General features: G+C 44.9%; 1 protein-coding gene across 1 annotated transcript in view; it reads right to left on the reverse strand.

Annotated features, from left to right (window-relative positions):
- Positions 1-16,777: 16,777 nt before the first annotated feature.
- Sgcg (sarcoglycan, gamma) overlaps positions 16,778-22,677 on the reverse strand; it is a 46,230-nt gene continuing 40,330 nt past the window's right edge. The window contains exons 7-8 of the mRNA NM_001006993.1: positions 19,712-19,835; positions 16,778-17,481 (exon numbers count right to left, since the gene is read on the reverse strand). Of these exons, the coding sequence (NP_001006994.1) occupies positions 17,308-17,481; positions 19,712-19,835 (298 nt within the window). The 3' untranslated portion in view covers positions 16,778-17,307. The remainder of the gene's footprint in view (positions 17,482-19,711; positions 19,836-22,677) is intronic.

Consider the following 22,677-nt stretch of genomic DNA (forward strand, 5'->3'; position numbering starts at 1 on the left):
CCCAGCAAGGATGGGTGTCCTGGCTGAATCAGGCAAGCTTGTGCACAGTGCAAGTGGTGTGGAGGACAAGGATGTTGAGCCCAAGAATTATTCTAGTGAAATGTTCACAACAGTGGGAAGTTGCTCTCAGTTGCCATGGGGATAGATAACATTGGTTCCGGTGCTGCTGGTGAGCTATGCTCTGTAAATGTCTGATACAAACCCCATGGTACATCTGTAGTCCCGGCAGAAATTGGCAGTCATGGTAGGTATACTAGCTGGTTTTGTGTCAACTTACAGAGGCTGGAGTCATCACAGAACAAAGGAACCTCTCCTGAGGAAATGCCTCCATGAGATCCAGCTGTAAGGCATTTTCTCAATTAGTGATCAAAGGTGGGAGGGCCCATTGTGGGTGGTGCCATCCTTGGGTTGGAGTCTTGGGTTCTATAAGAGAGCAAGCTGAGCAAGCCAGGGGAAGCAAGCCAGTAAGCAGCTCCCTCCGTGCCTCTGCGTCAGCTCCTGCCTCCAAGTTCCTGCCCTGTGTAAGTTCCTGTCCTGACTTCCTTTGGTGATGAACAGCAATGTGGAAGTATAAGCCAAATAAACCCTTTCCTCCCCAACTTGCTTTTTGGTCATGATGTTTGTGCAGGAATAGAAACCCTGACTAAGAGTAGGTTTTAGTTACCATGTATCAGTCAGAACTAGTAACATGTATATGAGGAGACTCACTGCCTAGCATTGCCTGCAAAAGTGTAGAATCCACTAACCCATGTGAAGGCTGTGTAGAAGCTCACACACATTCTGAAGATGGAATTTCTTAATACTTTGGTTCCTAAACTTGTAGCCCATTTGTCTTAATAGATCTGACTTAAGGTGTTATACTTCATTTATCTTTAAAAAAAACTGTATTAAGACTGAACTGATAGGATGAAGTAATATACATCTATAAATTAGCAACAGATTTATCAGGGTGGTTTATAAGCTGTGGTTTAAATAGTCTAACAATGGCTGTCTAGTGATAGAAAGGCCAGTGACCCATATTTGTTCATTCCATGAGACTGGGTATCTTAGCAATCTGATGCTGGAGTCCCAGAGAAGTCCTAGCAAGCTGCCAGTTTTTAGTCCACACTGGAGTACCAAAGAAGTAGGTTCACACCAGCAAAGGAATGGGTCAGGATGGATTAGCAGTTCAGTGAGAGTGAGGGTAACCAGGCAAAGAGCACAAGCTTCTTCTGTGTCCTTTTATGTGGGTCGTCACCAGAAGATGTGGGCCAGATTTAGGTTGGGTCTTCTACCTCAGTAATCCAAACAATAAAAATCGCCCACAGGTGTGCCCAGCTATTTGGGCATTAGATATTTCAGAATGTAAATGAGTTGACACCAAGATTAGCCATCACACAGACCCCCTGAGCACACTGAAGGTAAACCCTGGGATAAGGCTGGGGAATATAGTGTGGGTGTTCCAGCCTGGCTGTCTCAGACCAAAGCCTGGTATAACTTACCTAGCAACACAAACTAATCTACATACATTCTAAAGCCAAATTAGATAGCTTTTAGCCAAAGATCATAAGTGTAAATAGAGAATAGTGGTGGGAAAGGGTTCAGGAAATTCCCTTTCCTTACCGCTTTGAATTCAAAGCCATAGCCTCTAAGAAGCCAGAAATAAAGTGTGTCTACTCTGTTAACAGTGTGCTTTAAACACAGAGCTCACACCATTTAAAACATCGGCTTATACTTGATGCGAAGTTCATTTGTGTACCAAGCTATGAGTGTAGCTAGTGAAATTCGTAGCTAGTGAAATTTGAGACATCTAAGGCATGGCTGAGGCCAGTCTAGGCCCACTGCTATTTTAAATCAGGGAAGGGAGACAGCCACACAAAGCAGATACTACTGAGAACAATGAAGAGTTATGCCCTCTCTGCTGTTCCCTGAGACAGATGGGTGAATCGAGGGGGGCTGTGGAGAGCCACAATAACATTCGCCACCACAAGATGGTGCTGGCCTCCGCCGCGCCAGCCGACTTCCTTTCAGGAAGTTAACTGTGTGCGCATGTGCAAGAGTGCCTTCATGCCAGGTCTTTGCCCACTCCGGGGCGTGCCTAATGAGATCATGGGTAAGCGACCAATCAGGTGTGGATGCGCCGTGCTAGGGTGTATATAAGCTGCGCCATGCTGGTGTCCCGGGCCCTCTCTTTAAGATACAATAAACGCTTTTGCTGCAGAAGGATTCGTGTGTCCCCGCGTGTTCTTGCTGGCAAGATAGCGCGGGACATCTGGTGCTGAAACCCGGGAAAAAACGCCACATCATCGCTAGGCGCCGAGGAGGGGTCCTCTGTCCGTGGAGAGAATCCAGAACTGTAGTGTTTAAGGTAAGCTCTGAAAGATATGTTTGGTCTTGATCTGTTCCACTTCTCTCCCCCACTAGAAGATGCGGCGGAAGTTTTTGTTATCGTTTTAGCAGCCTTCATGCTTTCTCTTTTGATTTTTGATTTTGTGGCTGCTGCTAGACAACGTCAGAGGTCGTGCCTGGAAGATGGGAGCTGCCCAACTGTAATAGCAGGACAGAGAGTGCTAGGGAAGTTACAAGGCAGCATGTCAGAAACAGAGCGGGATAAAAAATTAAAGAGCTCAAAGAGAAAAGATAAATATAAGCAAAAAGACCCTTCCAAAGACTTCAGATCTGAGGGAGTGAGAGGTTGGGGAAAGAACGCCCTGGGAGAGAAACAGAGAAAGGAGAAAAAAGTTTTGAAAAGGAGAAGCCTTTATCCGGTAAAGGAGTTAGAGGCTTTAGAGCTTGATAGCTCAGAAACAGATGAGCTTGGCTCCTCTGAGGAAGAGGATTTAGAAGATGAGGCAGCTGGCTATGAAGAAGAGCTTCACAGAGTCATACTGATCAGATTTGATAGAGGTAGACCGCCTGAAAAACTTATTCAGGAGAATCAAACAAAAAGATTCACTTCCATACCATTTGTGAATGTCAGTCGTGCTGCTCAGATATCACATAATATATCTCAGTATCTTACAGGAATTTGGTTTCAACACGTTGATGGACTAGTCCAGGAATTGAGACAATCCATCGTCCATATCAACTCCACTCGAGTGGATGGTCACCGTGGAAGTGGTGGGAAAGGGGAAATCCTACCTCTCTGCTGACTCCTATTGGAACCTGGGTTCCTTTTCTGGGACACCATCTAGTTTTTCCCCTTTGTCTATTGTCTGTCCTTGGTGCACCAAGCTGTTCATGTATGTCAGTTTATGTCTGTGGTTTTGTTTCTTGTTGCTTAAATTTTTTTTTGTTTTTTTTTTTTTTGGTTCTTTTTTTCGGAGCTGGGGACCGAACCCAGGGCCTTGCGCTTCCTAGGTAAGCGCTCTACCACTGAGCTAAATCCCCAGCCCCATTGCTTAAATGTTTTATGTTTCATGTTCAAAAGAGAAAATGGTAAAAACTTTATCTGCCAATCGTTCACATCTTGATTTGGTTTTAACTCATTTGAAAAAAGGAACAAATCAATAAAAAGCTTTTAAGTTATTGGATATGGTTAAAAAGGTATAATATTGGTAACAGAAAGTTGACATAAAACTGGTAATTTGGATGGAGTCATTCTAGACAACATGTGGCATGAGCCAACCTAGGGAAACCGGTCTAAATTGAGGTAATATTTTTATGGAATTCTTATTCTAGAAACCAGGCTTCTAAAAGAATTTAGGACAATGTCTCTTTGTTGAGGTACTGGAGACTACACCATCGTGCGATCATATGTAGGAATTGGCAGTCAAACGTTGTAACATGAAGGATAGACTCGGTGTCTTGGAGACTGGATTTTAGAGACTAGATTGTTGGAGGTTGAGTTTTGCTTTCCAAAGTTGTGGTTTGCCCTGAAGCTATCTGTATTTTGATGCTAATTCCACTGCCCAAAGAACAGCTGCCTAGTCACTACTCAGAACTCAGGTGACCTTGTGGTTGTGCTCTGGTGTTACAAGGAGAACTGAAAGATTGTGATTAAAGATTGCCAGTGTTGGGGCTGGGGATTTGGCTCAGTGGTAGAGCGCTTGCCTAGGAAGTGCAAGGTCCTGGGTTCGATCCCCAGCCCCGAAAAAAAAAAAAGATTGCCAGTGTTACATTGACTAACTCAAACTTATTTAAAATTGAGAAAAAAATCAAACAGGTAGAGATTGTTACAGGATTTACAAAGGATTGATGAGGTTTTGGAACTTGTGAGAGCATTACAGCCAGTTTGCTTACTTCAACTGCCATTTCAAGATAGATTTAGAGGATTGTTTTTATGCAATTCATTTACGTCCTGGCAATTGTGAGTTTTCATTTTGTGAGCTTGCTTATAATTTTAGAGAGCCCATAAAGTGATATCATTAGGAATGCCTAACAGCCTTGTATTATGTAATTTTGTTGCTTCTTCAATGTAAGAAGTTAGAACTTTAAATCCTTCAGTGTATATGGAAATTTTTACTACAAACCTTTGCTCTCAAAATGAGCTTTGATATTTGGGAGTAACTGTTACACTACTCCAGAAAAGAATATTTAAAACTAATTTTAAGCTTCTAAGGATATGTTTATTGGCTAAGTACCTTACCTTACCAGAGGACTTAGGTCCTTGTTTGTTATCCACATTGGAGATAAAGCTTCAGTTGTGTTAATACAAAATTGTAGGGTAGAGTCATGGAAGTATTTTAAAAAGAAACCTGGTGAAACATACCTTATTCCAAACAACAGTTAAATTGGTTATTACAAAATACTGATATTTGGCCTATTACATATACAAATTTTTCAGACAAAATTGATAATTTTACTCTTTACATGCTTTTGTATTTACTGTAAATTTGTACATGCTACCCATAGAAAATGCGCTTATTGTATTTAAAGTGGTTCATCTAATGAAAAGGCTACATATATGATTAGATCACTTGTTTATTCTCTTGAGTTTCTGTTGCTTCAGCATAGATTATTAAATTCCGTGCTTTAGCCACTGTTTTTAAATCAAGCTTTCAACTCACATACTGATAGCCAATGTGTGGCTTGTGGTTTACAATTGATTTCAATTACTTAATGCTTTACTAGAGACAAGTTTTATACATGAAATCAGTGAGTGATGATTTCAGTGTGAATTGTCTGACAACTCACTGTCCTTTCAGTGCTCTGGTTCAGACAACTAAACAAAACCATAGACCCAGCTCTTTGAAAATGGTAATGGAGTTATATGAAAAGAGGAAGACTCCATTTGCTTACTTTCAATTCCCAGCCTCACCCTGCCAGCTCAGGGATTTCTAGTAAGACTGAAATTAGACAATATTTACAGGTTTTGACATTTCTAATTAATGCTTATGTTTAGGTAAATAAAGTTTGTGAGGTGCTAGAGAAATGGCTTAGTGGTTAAGAACACTAAATACTGTTACTTTATAGGACATTAAGAACTCAAACTAGATTGCCTAGACTCCTTAACAAGGAAGGGCAATGATACCAGACAGATTATAGGCCTTACATAGGAACAATTAGTCAAAAAATCTCATTCTTTATATATCCAAAACAATAATGCTAGAGACAATAATTTGGTATACAAGTCAATTTATAAATACAAGTGTTCAGTGTCCTCAATTTAATCCTCGAGGACTTACCTTAATAAATAATATCTTTACTATATCTTAATAAATAAAAAGGGGGAGTTATCCCTGTATGCTAAATAATGCTCCTTTTATTTCAATTTTAAAATTTGGATGCCAAGGAACTCTGAGTGTTTATAACACTCTACAACTAGGCGTACTTCTGCCTAGGTGAAATAGAAATATCCACATATTGACATGATCCTGTCCAGGTATTTTGATGGGGAAGAGGGAATGTTTGTGTTTTTTCTACAGGATGCTACAAGAGTATGCCAGCTGCCAGAGGTGATTGCTGAGACTTGCTGATCCTGGGAGCATGAAGATTCAGCTCTCGTGGTTCGGGTCCCTAGAGTCATTCCTGCCCTGAGAGGAAGATGGAAGATTCCCCCTCATCTTTTGTCATCACAGAGATTTTGGCGTTGCTACAGTCAGTGTTACCGCTGCGTGTGTCCCGTCCCACTGTGGCCTACGCTCAGACCCTCTGTGCACTGCTGCTTGCTGGAGAAGACTGGACTCCAGCTGTTACTCCTGTCCCCCTCATTTCCCTGGTGACTCTTGCTACCCTGACTGGTGTTGTCATTTTTCAGTCTATAGCTTCACAGGAATGCCGCCTGCGTTAAGCTGTTGTGGACTGGGGAACTCTGCCCTGGTTGTGCAGATCTCAGAAATGGTTCCATTGTCTGCTGGTTGTTCCAGAGAAGAATGACTGATCCTGAACTGTCCTGGGAAAGACCTTGTTATTTTCACTGCTATTGTAGCAGCCATTTACTGCTGCAGCCATTGTGTCTACAGTGTCTGGAGTTACCCTCCCCCCATTCTATTGTTAGGCAAGCACAGTGGGTGAACTTTCTGGAGTAGTTGCTAACAATTGAGAATTCTAAATTTTATTATAGGAGCGGCTTGACTACGGCCCTTGGTGGTAACAGCTGAGGAGAACCAGATGAGGTGCCCACTACTTATCGGGGGTGGCTCTGTTTGGTGCAGCCCTATGCTGTGGATTAGTGTTCATGCTATGGTTGGTTTGCAAACTCAGATCTCAACAGAAACGTGATAAGGTCGTTATCACTCAAGCACTTGTGGCCATTGAACAAGGGGCCTCCCCTGGAATTTGGTTATCTATGCTCAGGAATTAGTCGGTGTCGCGCGCCTAATGTCCCGCCAGTAAGAACGACGCGCGGCAACAGGATTCTTCTGCGAGCAAACCTTTACTGTGTTACAGCTCTTCTTAGTGTTACAGCTCTCTTAGTGTTACAGCTCTCTTGAACAGGGACTCCGAGCAGCAAAATCGCTCGGCTTATATAGACAACAGTATGCTAATTATCTCTCAGGGATTGGTGGGGCTTGGATCACCCCACTACTTGTCCTCCAGGGATTGGCGGAGAATGAATCACCTCATTAGCATATTAACGGTCAACTAACACCTGGTGCATAAACCGCACATGTGCAGTACCGCTGTTCACCACTAGAGGGAGCCCTAGCAAGGGGACAAGCCTGCACATGCGCAGTAAGTCGTTTATATCCAGACAAGGCTGGATGTCGGCGCCATCTTTGTTTCGCCGCGCCGCTCTCTACATCTCCCCCTTTTTTGTTTAATAAAATGACTGGTCTAGATCTGGGTGTCACGTCAATCTTGTCATTGCTCCTGTCTTAGGTCGTTCTCATCCAAACTCGGCCTTACCCGTCATAGAGTTACCCTATCGCCACCGGGCCCCGTGTCTTAGGTTGGTCCGAGTTCGAGGAAAGTTGCCCGTCCCTGGATACAATGACTCCACATGACTGTGACAAAAATGATCTAGGGCGAACTCTTGATCTTTCAAAGAGGCCAGCCATATGTTGGGAGAAGTACCCTTTTTAATGGTGGTCATAGCCTGGTAAACAACCACTTTGTGTCTGGCATGTTCTCTTTTTTAAACAGCCAATAAGCCAGAGACCTACTCCGCATCCCAGGAGGACAATAGCTCCCCAGGACAAACATGCCCACCCACTCCTTAACAAGGGAGAAAGCATTGGTAATCCATGAGGTAAAGTCTTCAACTGTGATGGGGTCCAGCCTAGTGCTGTTGAGGACAGCAATCTGCATCAGCAATTGACATGATAGTTGCTCTGCTTTCATGGACCAGTTTCCTTTCAGATAATTCGAGATTTCTTTGCTCTGTTGAAAATTCTGAGAAAAGTTAGCTCGCAAAGGAATAATGCATAAATCTCTAAGGGAGGAAACACAAGACAGCTGTGTCATATGATACAGTGCTTCAATTTGTTCTTGAACTAAATCTATCCTTTGATTGGCTAATAGAAGGCCAGATGCCAAATGGGCATTAAATTCTTCTTGTATCTCTAGTGCCATTGCAGTTCTTTCTACAATCTGATTGACAGTCTCAGCCGTCTGTCTTTAATTGGTCATAGCGATTGCAGCTGTGGTAGCTGCGGCAGCAGACAGCACAATGGCTGAAATTATGACTGCTGTAATTCCAAAATCTCTTTTGGCTCTCAGCAAATTAAGAATAGGAAAACTATCTGGGTTTGCCTCCACTGGGATTGGCACAAAGGAGGGAATCTTAACCATCACTGCGGTGTCATTGGTGCCATCCCAGCATTCAGCTAAATAGCAGACTACATCAGAGCTATTACAATTTAAAGCACCACTGCTTACATTAGTGCTTATCAGAAAAAAGGTGATCTAGCACATTCTGAAGTACTAGTGGCAGTATTATTTACCAAGAGGTTATTATATTGAATATTGGTCAACCTGGTATCACCTTTTCTGGTAGCTGAAACATTATACAGCACGAAGTTCTCTCCCATCAACCTAGCAAAAGGGGTCAGGGATATATATGCCCCTTGCTCATTGGACAGCACCCATTGAAACCAAGGCCAAGATTATGCTTGCCAGTCTTATTTTCAAAACAGTAGAATTGCTATGAACTGGCATGGGTACTGGCCAGGATCTGGCAATAGCCCACAGAGTGAGCGAATTAACCTGTATTACCATTCCCAGTAGTAATAGTAGGGTTCGTAGTCTCATCTTCAGGAAGAGCAGAAGGCAATTTTCGAGTCAAACGCTCAGGTACCCAAATTGGATTTTCTTGATTCTGCAGAAAAACACAAATCGCTTCCCTAGATCTCGAAATCACGGGATCTGGGCCACGCCATTCATCAGTTAAGACATCCTTCCACTTTCCTTCTGCATTAGTTATAGGTGTAGTAGTAGCATGGCGATCCGCAGCAGAGCGGCCATGCGCATCCAGAATTAAGAAATTTAGAGTAGAAAGAGCTAAAGAAAGTTGTTCTTTTGGTGTTCGGCTGCTGGCAATTCCCTCTTCTTGTTTTTGTATAAGCTTTTTTAAGGTACGATGTACTCTTTCCACAATTCCTTGACCTTGGGGATTGTATGGTAAGCCTGTACTATGACCAACCTGTATTGTCTGGCAAAATGCCTGAAAGGACTTTGCAGTGTAGGCAGACCCATTGTCTGTCTTGAGACTATCAGGCTTTCCCCAGGCTGCCCATGCCTCTAAGCAATGGCTAATGGTATTACGAGCCTTTTCACCAGTCATCAGAGTAGCGTGTATAATACCGGAACAGGTATCAACAGAAACATGAGCATATTTTAAATTTTACCAGTTTTATGTCAACTTTCTGTTATCAATGTTACATTTTTTTAAACCATATCCAATAACTTAAAAGCCAATAGTCCATAACCAAGTCATGTAGAGAATATTTATACATTTAAAACCAATCAGAAAACAAAATTGAAGTGGCTACACATATCTTAGCTACAGGTGCAAGGCTCCAAGGGCCGATTGAAACTGCTTTTTTAAGAGAAGCACCTTGTCACTTGCTAAATCTCCTTGAGACCAGGAATCCAAGTAGGCACACTCAAGTTTATCTTTTTGTTTGATTCTCCTGAATAAATTTTCAGGCGGTCTACCTCTATCAAATCTGATCAGTATGACTCTGTGAGGTTTCCAGTGCCTAATCACATACCTAGCAATAGCCTCAACTTGAGCCACAACAAAAGCTGCACTGACCCCATTTTTTATCTCTGCCTTCTCTCTGTTCCTTTTATCTCCTTTTCTTTTCTTTTTTTCTTTTGAGACCGTTTCTCCCTCTGACATACTTTCTTGTTGTTCTGCAAGGACCCTCTGACCTGTCCTAACGGCTCTAATGGCTTCCTCACAGCGTTTATCCTCTAAGCAGGCAGGGACCATTCGCCAAAGAGGTTTTGGTCCGGGCTTAAGATTGCTGTCAGTGGCTTCTCTATCCCACACAAAGAAAAAAAGAAACAAAATTACCAGCCTTGCCCACAAAGGATCCATAACTTTAGGTTTCTTCACAGTGGCTCTCCACCTAGGCCCATATCTTTCTTCCTCATATATGGCTGCCTCTTCCTCTAATTCCTCCTCCTCCGACTCTGACAACTCTTGCTCAGAGTCACTGCCAGCCAGTTCTAAGGCTTCTAATTCTTTTAATGGATACAAAGTATCCTCTCCAGATGACTTGTACTTCGTCCTCCGGGGTATGCCTATTTTTTCCTCCAGCAGCGTTTCTTCCGCCTTTTGTATCTCTTTCACTTTTGTTTTAGTAACCTTTTCCTTTTTTGCGCGCTCCTAATTTCTCACTCTGCTCCGTTTCTGACATGCTCTGTTAAATCCAAAAAGGGGCATGTCCCTCGGAAGCCTAATTTCTCACTCTGCTCCGTTTCTGACATGCTCTCTTAAATCCAAAAAGGGGCATACCTCTCGGAAGCCTAATTTCTCACTCCGCTCCGTTTCTGACATGCTCTCTTAAATCCAAAAAGGGGCATGCCTCTTGGAAGCCTAATTTCTCACTCTGCTCCGTTTCTGACATGCTCTCTTCCAAAAAGGGGCATGCCTCTTGAAGCTTACCTTTTAATTTACCTTCTCGCAGTTCTGAATCCTCTTCAGCACACTGAAAGGTGCCCTCGGCACCGGCGATGTTGGTCCCGGGTTTCGGCACCACTTGTCTTCACAAGTCGGTATCTGAGTTCTCTGCTCTTGCACCCCATGGATCTGTGGGTCCATTGCACTGGGATGAGAGAGACTCAATGATTCTTTGATCAGCCCATCTACATCGCTGAGGTTTCCTCATTGCACGCGATAGGGTGATCATGATTTCCCCACTAACTCATTTTCTGGCTGGCCTCTTTTATAGAGTTCGCCCTAGGTCATTTAACAGTTACTGTCACACAGCACTGCGGTATCCAGAGACGGGCAACTTTCCTCATGCACAGACCAATCTAAGACACGGGGCCCGGTGGCGATAGGGTTACCCTTCGACGGATAAGGCTGTGACATAGAGGAATGACCTAAGACAGGAGCCACAGCAGATGGGCGTAACTGCAGGGACCTAGACCAGCCTCTTATTAGTAAAACAATAAGTGGGAGATGTGGAGAGCCGCAATAACATTCACCACCACAAGATGGCGCTGGCCTCCGCCACGCCAGCCGACTTCCTTTCAGGAAGTTAACTGTGTGCGCATGTGCAAGAGTGCCTTTGTGCCAGGTCTTTGCCCACTCCGGGGCGTGCCTAATGAGATCATGGGTAAGCGACCAATCAGGTGTGGATGCGCCGCGCTAGGGTGTATATAAGCCGCGCCATGCTGGCGCCCCGGGCCCTCTCTTTAAGATACAATAAACGTTTTTGCTGCAGAAGGATTCGTGTGTCCCCGCGTGTTCTTGCTGGCGAGATAGCGCGGGACAGGGGGCTCTGCCAGCATTCCTCTGCCCTAAGCATGGCATAACTCTGCCCATAAGAGCTGGCAGCCTTCAGAAAATGCTGGGTGTCTGTCCCAGTCAGTCAGTGACTTCTGTATTAGTGTCCATTCATGAAGAGACACCATGATGGCAGCAACTCTAATAAAGGAAGGCATTTGGTCGAACTCCCTTACAGTTTCAGAGGTTTAGTGCACTTCCACTATGGCAGGAAGCATGGCAGCACACAGGCAGACACAGTGCTGAAGAAGGACCTGAGAGTCCCAGATCCACGGGCAGCAGAAAAGAGAGAGCCATTGGGCCTGGCTTGAGCTTTTGAAACCCAAAGCCCAACCACAGTGACACACTTCCTCCAACAAGGCCACACCCCCCAGTCCCTCTCAGGTATTACCACTTCCTGAGGACCAAGAAGTAAAATATATGAGCTTCTGGGGGCCATTCTCATTCAAACCACCAGTATCCATTAGACGGGCTGCTGCGGGGTGGGGGATGGAGGTGGGGCCTCCATTTTGCTGTATTCACTGGACTGTAAAACCAGTGTCTGTGCAGCCATCTTCAGCACGTGTCTTCAAGATTCAGGCTGGCTTCGCTCCACAGATGCAGCTGTCCTTGCTGGTTGTCCCATAGTACCGGCATCTCCAAAATGCTGGGGTCTCTGCTGTATTTTGTTGCACCTTCACCAGGAGTCTCAGATGGGTTCTCTCCAGGGACCCTAACCCTGTCATGTGGTACCAAACAGCAATTTCTCTCTATGACTCCTCTAATACTGGGCTTCTACTGCAACTGAGGCTGTGCCTTCACCGACGGCCTCTCCTGGCCTCTCCTGGCACCAAGCCTCAGCTGTTCTCCATGACCCCTTCGTGCTTTGGAGTGGAGACCTGGGAGACACTTACACACTACCAACTTCATCCCAGCACAAGGTACAGCTTAGCCCTTCTGGATTCCAGCTTCTATGTGCTGACTTTGATTTAAAAATTAATTAATGAGACCAGCATAACTGAAGTAGAATCTGTGGAATGTTTCCTCCGTGTCTACACAGAGAAGTTGTGACCCAGAGTGGTGCAAGGCTCTTCCAGCATCACTTTTGCCTCAGTGATGCTGCTCCTTTCTTAATCACAGTTGACTGCTCAGCCTCTGATGGCCAGGATTGATTTTTCCAGCAAAGTTTTCACTTTAGCAGTTCTTAATTCAAAATCATATAGCCAGCCTCCCTCAGGTTTTTGAGGGACTCTCAAACATCTTTCCGAAACTTCGCAGGTCAGGCTTCCCTCTTCTGGGAGTTCTCGGGTTTGTCTTCTAAGTTCCCACAGCAGCTCACTAAGTGTGAACACTCAGTGGCTCTTCTAGCCTGAAGTTCCACAATCCTTCCACAATCCCCCCAAACACAGGTCTGGTCTGTTAGACAAATAGCCCACTCTCTGTACCAGTCTCTGTCTCACAGTTTCTAATGCTGTGATGAAACACCAAGACTAAAAGCAGCCCATGGAGGAAGGAGATTATTTTAGCTTACATGTCCTCATCACAGTCTATTGTGAAGGGAAGTCAGGGCAGGAACTCAAGACAGGAACATGAGGTAAGTACTGAAGCAGCAGCCATGGAGGGTGCTGCTTACTGGCTTGCTTCCCATGGCTTGCTCAGATTTCTTCCTTACACAACCAGGACCATCTGAAAGGAGATGACAACACCCACAATGGGCTTGTCTGTCCCACATCAACCACTAATTTAAAAAATGCCCTACGTGCCAATTTTTTTTAGCTTATAGTTACATCATTGTCCCCTTCCCTTTCCTTCCTATAAACCCTCACATATCCCCCTCCTTGCTCTTTCTCAAACTCATGTTTTCTTCTACTCTCACACCAAACTCCCTGATCTCTGGCTCTTTCTGTCCCCCAGCCAATTGTGGAAGGATTTTCTCGATTGCGATTCTTCTAAGACAACACTATCTTGAGTGGAGTTGAAAAAACAAACCTAGGACAGAGTATTTGTCTTTATAAGTCTTACCAGGTATGCTCTAGGTGTATTCTTGAATGTGAGAAAAATTTAAATTCCATGTATCTAACATGTATCTATACCTTTATATTAGGGTCTATCTATTGGTTCTACCAAAGGATAAATTGCTTACCACTCTGGACAATGTTATGTATGCACGGCATCTTCCAAGGTAGTTTATCAAGCCAAGGAGCACAGAAAGTTGAATGTTTTATCTATCCATGCCTTCTATTCTGTTTTTCTTTTAGTGTGTGTGTGTGTGTGTGTGTGTGTGTGTGTGTGTGTGTGCGCGCGCGCGCGTGCATACACAAGTGCATGTGCATCTGCCTATAGAGATTAAAAAATACCCTAAGGTTTTTATCTCAGGAATCTTCATTGACTGCTCTATATTCTTTGAGGCAGGGTCTCAGTCAAACGGAGAGCTCCCTGGTAGGGCTGGCCTCACTAGCCAGCTTGCTCTCTCTGGGTATTCCACCTCTGCCCTCCTACTCTGATATTACATGTGGATGGCTACACCCACCTGTTCTTTAGTCTTGGAATTGGACTCCAGTCCTCTGAGCCACCTCCCCAGATCCTGTCTTCCACCCCCATTCTCTCTCCAACCTCACTTTACCTTTGGAGCCTTTGTGGCTTGTGCGAGAACAAAGATTACTTAAGCGAACCTGTGTTAGGTCATGTGGACATAGCATTGGTAAGGCAGAGACTGGGACAACAGAGTAAATAATAACAAAATGGCTAACAGACTTTGACAAGGGACATATCAGAAATCAGAGATAAAAAAAAAAATTTAACCAAATGAAGATGCCCACCCCTGTGATCCAAGAACGCTGTGCACACAGGTGTTTGTTCCCAATTTCATAGGAAAGGCCGGATTTTTATTTTGCTGTTTTCTGTGTGCTGTCCGCAAGCACTTCAATGGGGTTTGAAAAGCAGCATTAAGGCAACACCTTATTAAAGCAACATTAAAAAGAGTTTACTTGGGCTGGAGAGATGGCTCAGCCGTTAAAGGCTAGGCTCACAACCAAAAAAAAAGAGTTTACTTTTCCTCCTTCTCCTGACTCTGCGATGACAAGGCACGTTTGACTGGTGTTAGCGTTACAGATCTGCGGGGGCAGGGCAGCTGCAGGACTAGGGGGAAACATGGAGTTGGCCTCCCCCAAGAAGCATGTGTCAGGGTTTTCAGGGCAGAGTCCATGGCTCCTGGGGCACTGTGTGACTTCTAGGTCCTATGAGGCCAACTCACCCCCTCAGGCAGTGAAGAGGTCAGACTGTTTTGTGTTTCTCTGTATGTTCTCTTAGAAGTTAAAGAAACCTGGAAACCTGACAGGCAGTTGGTCTTAGACATTAATCTTGTCAACCAAGACATTAAGCTTGCAAACTTCGTTGTTTCCTTGCAACTGTATTGATCCTGGCCATTGCCCTTATACTGTTTCTGATAAAGCTATAAAACATCTCATTGTTCTCAATAAAAATTGCCACAGCCTCAGTGACATCCAGAGCCTGGTTTCATTCCTCACAGTCATATCAGGTGACCTCACAGGACAGTTGATTAACTCCATCTTAATCAGTCTGAGGTTCTTCTAAAACTGTTCAAGCAAGCAGCTTCTGTCACCTTCTTTTTTTTAATGATGGGCATTTTAAAAAGGCCTTTAAACATTTAAAATTATATGTATTTGGATGTGTCTGTGTGGGGGGATGAGCATTGGTGCTGGGAACCAAATTGGTCCTTGCAGGAGGAGTTGTATCCACTTAGCCATTGAACCATTTCTCAAGACGCATGATGGGCATTTCATTGTGAGTGAATGGCCTCCACAGAGACGTAGGAATGTGCTGTGTTTTCATTTTTATCAACTTACACAGTAACAGGCACTGCATGCATTCACACACTGCATGCACTCACACACTGCATGCATTCACACACTGCATGCATTCACACACTGCATGCATTCACACACTGCATGCACTCACACACTGCATGCACTCACACACTGCATGCATTCACACACTGCATGCACTCACACACTGCATGCATTCACACACTGATTGTTCACATACTGCATTATTCACACACTGCATGCATTCACACACTGCATGCACTCACACACTGCATGCATTCACACACTGCATGCATTCACACACTGCATGCATTCACACACTGCATCCACTCACACACTGCATGCATTCACACACTGCATTGTTCACACATTGCATGCACTCACACACTGCATGCGTTCACACACTGCATGCATTCACACACTGCATGCGTTCACACACTGCATGCACTCACACACTGCATTGTTCACACACTGCATGCACTCACACACTGCATGCATTCACACACTGCATGCATTCACACACTGCATGCGTTCACACACTGCATGCATTCACACACTGCATGCGTTCACACACTGCATGCGTTCACACACTGCATGCACTCACACACTGCATGCACTCACACACTGCATGCACTCACACACTGCATGCACTCACACACTGCATGCACTCACACACTGCATGCACTCACACACTGCATGCATTCACACACTGCATACATTCACACTCTGCATGCATTCACACACTGCATGCGTTCACACACTGCATGCACTCACACACTGCATTGTTCACACACTGCATGCACTCACACACTGCATGCATTCACACACTGCATGCATTCACACACTGCATGCATTCACACACTGCATGCATTCACACACTGCATGCGTTCACACACTGCATGCGTTCACACACTGCATGCACTCACACACTGCATGCACTCACACACTGCATGCATTCACACACTGCATGCACTCACACACTGCATGCACTCACACACTGCATGCATTCACACACTGCATACATTCACACTGCATGCATTCACACACTGCATGTACTCACACACTGCATGCATTCACACTCTGCATGCATAACTACTTCTATGTAACTGCACCCAGCCTCCCCTGTTTGTAGAATTTGCATGGCTGCTTCCAGGCAGCTTCACCCCTTCTTCCCTGTTTCTGGGAGACAGGCTAGGCCTGGCAGGCAGAGGCTCACCATTTCCTTTGATGCTGTGAGTGGAAGGCCCTTGGGCACCAGCTCAGTATGTCAGGTTAGCATCATGTATCTATGCAGGCCGCTATCGTAGTTGGTGTTTCGGCTAGGGTGAGTCTATCAGAGCTCTCCAAGGAAAAATGGCCCTGCCAATTTAGGGTCACATTTTGAGTTAATCTCAGTGGTTGACTGGGACCTCAGGCCTTGTGACCGGCTGGCTTGAGTCTTTGTCATCAAAAGAAATTTGAGGGGGCTGGGGATTTAGCTCAGTGGTAGAGTGCTTACCTAGGAAGCACAAGGCCCTGGGTTCGGTCCCCAGCTCCGGAAAAAAAAGAACCAAAAAAAAAAAAGAAAGAAATTTGAGGAGATTTTCCTACCCAGGAGCACCAAAACCAGTAAGACACTTTTAAACATTGATCTGGAAAAGTGTCATTTTTATTGCTCATAGGTGTGTGTATATAGAAGGCATGACTAAATTTGTGTCATTTCTCTCCTTAGCTCCATATTGAAAATCACATTGACCTTAAACTCCCTGCAAACCCTGGAGATCTCTTGGTGAATCAGACACATTGCACTCAGCTGAAGGGAGCCCTTGAGGTTTAATCTAAAGGAGGAGGTGTGCACAGTTGGGGCATGTTAGAGTCCTCCAGCCAACCGTTCGTTTGGGAGGAGACAGATGTCTGCCATTGAGTACTATAAATTGTTTGCGGGTAGCAGTTCATTGTGAGAGATCTGGAGCAGGGCTAGAAAGAGGAATACAGTGAATGCATTCCTGCCATTTCTTTGGATCGTTCTAAAACCAGGTAGACTTCGGCCCAACAGTCCCGTGGGCACGCTCCCCTGCGCGCTTCTAAGTGTTTTGGCAGTGAGTCCAGCTCCAATCCAGCTGTGGGACACAGCTGTGGTCTCTCCGGGACACCGTAGGTGCTCTGCAGAAGAGGGAGTGGTCAGAGACAGATGTGGCTGTGTTCCTCGCAAGTGGTGGCCTCGCCAGCCATAGACAGGTACAGCTTCCCATCAGGACATGCACAGATCTCATAGACTCCATTTGAGCTGCCAGGGGGACCCTGTGTCCCCTGCTTCAACTTGGCCAAACCCACAGTTTCAGCATCGAGCACCAGCTGTTTGGGAGAAAGTGAGACGTGAGGACGGAGGAACGAACCACACCAAGGGAAATTCATGTTCCCAGCACATTCCAAGAAAGGTAGTTTCCTCCCATGGAAAAGGAGCTGGGCTCCGAGCTGGGCGCCTGCCTGTACTTGCTTCCTATCAGAATGGCCTGCTTCTTTTAACTCGAAGTTCTATTCTTTGTGCAGGCCGGGCTGAGCACCCGTTTCCAGTGTGGAGAGAGGCCGTGTTCTCCTCTACCTTCTAGCCAGAAAAGCTGACCCATGCATGGTTTTACAATGAGTTCAGCAAACTAGATTGCTTTCCAGTTCTATTGCTTCATCTTTTATATTTAACAAGATGCCTTTTGAAGTTATTTGGCAACACTGACAGAACTGTTGTGCTAATTCACACTTGTGATCCTCGCTGAATTTATGTTAAACTGTCTCCTGCCCTTTAGGATAACATACAATCCATAGAAATGGGCTCATCTTTATTTTTACCTGTGGATCTCAGACTTTCTCCTGATTTAATTTGTGCTTTTTTTTAAGTGAGACAATTGAATTCACCCGACTAGCTGTTAACTGTTTCTCTAAACTCTTAGAATTATTTGAAACCCTTCTGCCTTCTCTTAAGTACTGAATGAACTAGACCCTAAGACTAAAGCAGTCACCATGGGAACCACCGGGTTTAATTAAATAGGAATGTTAGCAAAGAGCCCTTGAGGAGGCAGGGGAACCATTCTGCCAAGGGTTTGAGAAAAGCCGCCTTCAGTAGATGGCCCCTTCCTCCCAAGACACACTGGTTAAAAGGAGATGGATACTTTGTAGGTTGGCATAATGTCTTTATTGTCCAATAGCTTAGCGCTCTCTTTCATCCCTCTAGCTCTCAATGAGAAATTCCCATCTCCTAATGAGCTGTCAGAGCATTGTGGCAGGACAGACAGCTTACTCTGTGCAGCCTTGCTTAGGCAGGGGGAGTCCAGTGGGCACCGTGCAGTGCCAGGGGATCTCGTTTTCCCTGGTGGGCTAGTAAGTCGGCCTCCCCGCCTCTCCTGTTTCATGGCTCGTAGGATAATTGTGTCCACTCGTTTCTTTTCTTCCACTGACAGCCCACAGTGTTTTGCTCCTCACCATGTTAGGCAGGAGTCTGGATACCTGTCCTCCCCAGTTCAGCTCCTACTCCTGGGGAGTGGCAACTGGGATTGTAGGTCTCACTGTGGGCTACACGCAAAAGTGCTGCACGATTTCACAGATGGAAATGTGGCCATTTAAAAACCGGAGCTTCCTGCAGTGTGTGATAATACCGGGCCTCGATAGCAAGATTACAAAACCTTTGATCTCATCTTTGACCTCGCCAGCTCCGGATCTCATAAGTTCCTTCGCTTTGTTTGTAGATGATGCTCGTGTCTTCCCTGTAAATCCCTGTCCTATGGATTCTGTCCGCATACTTGGAGTGACTTCTCATGACCTTTAGGACATGACATTGCATCCTAACTACATTTTCCTATTATGTTAAATGAACGTCAATTGAAAATGTTACACTAGTGTCTCAAGACCACAAGACATGTTTAAGCAAACATTTCCCCCATTTGTTTAATGAGGAGACGGGCACAGAGAGCCAGCAAGCCTTCCCTATTTACATATATCTTTACAGCATAGCACTGATAAACCACAGGGGCTTCGCGATTTGCAACTTCCCTGGACCTGGAATGTGTGGGCTCCCACTGACTAACACCAAGCTTTCGACTCCTATTAATAAGGTTCTACAAATCATGGTATAGGGTGTATCTGTTATACTACCTTTCTGGGTTCGAGTCCCACATAGGAACCTTACTGTAGTTGACCTTTGAAAAGCTTTCATTTTATTTTGCACTAAATTCTGTGCAAGCAAACACGGTGCTCTGGGCAACAACAGAGGACAGCTGTCATTTACAAGCAACCCCTGTGATGCCCACTCAGGGAAACACCGAGCCACTGGGAAATGGAAAAATTGATGCTGCCTTCGGTGCTTTCTCACAAATGAGAATAAGGAGTGTCTTGGCAATGCGGATGCCAGTGTAGGAGAGTGAGCCCACTAGGGAAGGAATATAACCTTCCATGGCCTTCTTCTCCACCTCACTGTCTGTACGATGCCTTTTATCATGGCTCACTACAAACCAGAGGTTAGCACACTGACATCCTGGTGGGGGCAGCATTCGGCTGCCTCATCAAAGTACGATGGCAGCTTCCTCAGAGAACTCACCACTCCATCACTACTCTGCAAGACGATGTCCATCTGAGAAAGGGCCTCCATTTTTCCAGCACGAGCTTCAATGTGAACGCCCCTTGGGGCATCCATGCTGAGACTCCGAGTTGGGGATTCCAACCTGAAATGAGAAAAAAAAATATTTTTAAGGCACCTTTTCTTTTGGAACTTGAACCCCGGGGTGGGGGTGGGGGTGGGGGATGTACTTTGCAAAAGTCAACAAAATGGGGACTGGATAAATGGTTCAGCAGTTAAGAGCACAGGCTGCTCTTCCAGGGGACCCAGGTTCGATTTCTAGCACCCACATGGTGGCTTTCAGTTCTCTGTATCTGAATTTCTAGGGGATCCAATGCCCTCTTCTGGCCTCATGCCTGTGGTTCAGAGACAAACATGCAGGCAAAACACTCATACACATAAAATAAAAATAAATCTAAAAAAAAAAAATTAACAAAACAGCCAGGTATGTCAGCATTTTGGAGGGTGAAGCAGGAGGATCATGAGTTTGAGGCCAACCTGGGCTACATAGGAAGACCCTGTTTTTTTGGGGGGGTTGTTTTTGTTTTTGTTTTGTTTTTTAAATAATAAGCCAACTAAACATGTTGGTGAAATTAAATAAGTATTTCCAAGGATACAAAAAAGGAGAAAAATGTAAAAGCAACATTGAAGCAAAATGGAAGCTTGGGTGGAAAGGGCTTTCTACATTTTTATATTTGTAAAGAAATGTATTGATTTAAACTTGGTTAGAAGGTAATTTTCTTCGTGCATATGAAAATACCCAGCACAATTACTAAATGTAGAGTCATGGAATGAAATTTGGGTGGAGAACAAGGAAAGGCCGGCTAGCCCAACAAAACAAGGAAAGGCCGGCTGGCCCAACAAAGGAGAGAAAGACGAAAGAACCAGCACAGAAAATAAAACAGGGTGGCTGCAAGAAGAGTAAGTATGGCTAAATTCACCCAGTAAGGGTAAATCTCAGATTTACGAATGTTCGTGTGATGGCTGGTCTCAACCGTCAACCTGAGATCCAGTCATCTGGGAGGTAGGACTCTGAGCATGCCTGTGGGATTGCCTTGCTTAAGTTAACTGAGGGGCCGAGACCTACTCACTAGTCACAACCATTCCCTGGGATGGTGGTTTCAATATGCTTGGCCCAAGCAGTGGCATTATTAGGTGTGTCCTTGTTGGAGTTGGTGTAGCCTTGTTGGAATGGGTGTAGCCTTTTCGGAATTGGAGGAAGTGTGTCACGGTGGGTATGGGCTTTAAGGCTCAGATGCTCAAACTCCTCCCAATGCAGGAGAGACCCTCCTCCTAGCTGCCCTGAGATCAGGATGTTGAACTCTCAGCTCCTCCACTACCAGGTCTGCCTGCACCAATGCCATGCTTCCTGCCATGATGATAAGGGACTGAACCTCTGAAACCGTAAGCCAGCCCTAGTTAAATGTTGTCATTTATAAGAGTTGCCTTGGTCACGGTGTCTCTTCACAGCAGTGGAAACCCTAAGATACCTGGGTTGGGTGCAAGGCTGTACAAAAAGGATTAAGTAAGTTGGGCATAGGCATTTGTCCTTATCCACATCCCAGTTGGGGGTAGGTGTAGTCAGACCAACTACTTCAGGCATCTGACTTACCAGACTATGAGCTTAAATCAACCTTTTCTTGATTTTGTCAGGATAATTGATCATAGAAACAAGGCAAGGAACTAAGACAGCACTCATAGAGAAATGCAAATTAAAATAACATCATGACTACATATGATTCCCCCTTTTCATGGTGCCTTCTAGGTGACCCACTGTGTCAAGATGAGGCTGAATATCTCCTTCCCAGCCACCAGTAGTTGGGGACTAAAAGAGAGAGAAGAAACCAAAATCTTTTCAGTCTCTCTCAAGAAGTTGATGTCTGTCAACATGTCTGAAAGCTGTTAAATAAAAAAGGTAAGAAGCCCAAGACTCGGTGTTTTGTTATTCTGCATATCATGTAACACAGACACCCACATATTGGGTGTCACTAGATGTTGGTATGGAGGTTCCTGGAAGGAGAGCGACCACATGACCCAGCTATAATACACCTCGGTATATACCCAAGGACCCTGCCAGCACACTCATGGACACTTGCACATCCTTGTTTACTGCTACATTGTTCCCAGGAGTCAAAATATGGAACCGTCCCAGATGCCCATCAACAGATGAAGAATATGAAAATGTGTGACACACTGACACAGTGGAGCTGTGAGGAGCGTGTGACACACTGACACAGTGGAGCTGTGAGGAGTGTGATTACACACTGACACAGTGGAGCTGTGAGGAGTGTGATTACACACTGACACAGTGGAGCTGTGAGGAGTGTGATTACACACTGATACAGTGGAGCTGTGAGGAGCGTGTGACACACTGACATAGTGGAGCTGTGAGGAGCGTGTGACACACTGACACAGTGGAGCTGTGAGGAGTGTGTTACACACTGACACAGTGGAGCTGTGAGGAGTGTGTGAGACACTGACACAGTGGAGCTGTGAGGAATGTGATTACACACTGACACAGTGGAGCTGTGAGGAGTGTGATTACACACTGACACAGTGGAGCTGTGAGGAGCGTGTGACACACTGACACAGTGGAGTTGTGAGGAGTGTGTGACACACTGACACAGTGGAGCTGTGAGGAGCGTGTGACACACTGACACAGTGGAGCTGTGAGGAGCGTGTGACACACTGATACAGTGGAGCTGTGAGGAGCGTGTGACACACTGATACAGTGGATCTTTATGAGATATTGAATGATCTTATGACTTAAGAAAATATTCTTCATCCTCAGTGACATAATTTTTTAGCGTTGACCTTATTACCCTTTATAACATTAATGAGCATTATTATAATTCAATAATCCTCACTATGGATTTTTGTTACAAATGCCTCTAGATGGATAAAATGTTGAAATAGTACTAAAAGGTTAGTCTGGCTAAGGAACTAGG

This window comes from Rattus norvegicus, chromosome 15 (genome assembly GCF_036323735.1).
Source record: "Rattus norvegicus strain BN/NHsdMcwi chromosome 15, GRCr8, whole genome shotgun sequence".
NCBI classification, from domain to species: domain Eukaryota; kingdom Metazoa; phylum Chordata; class Mammalia; order Rodentia; family Muridae; genus Rattus; species Rattus norvegicus.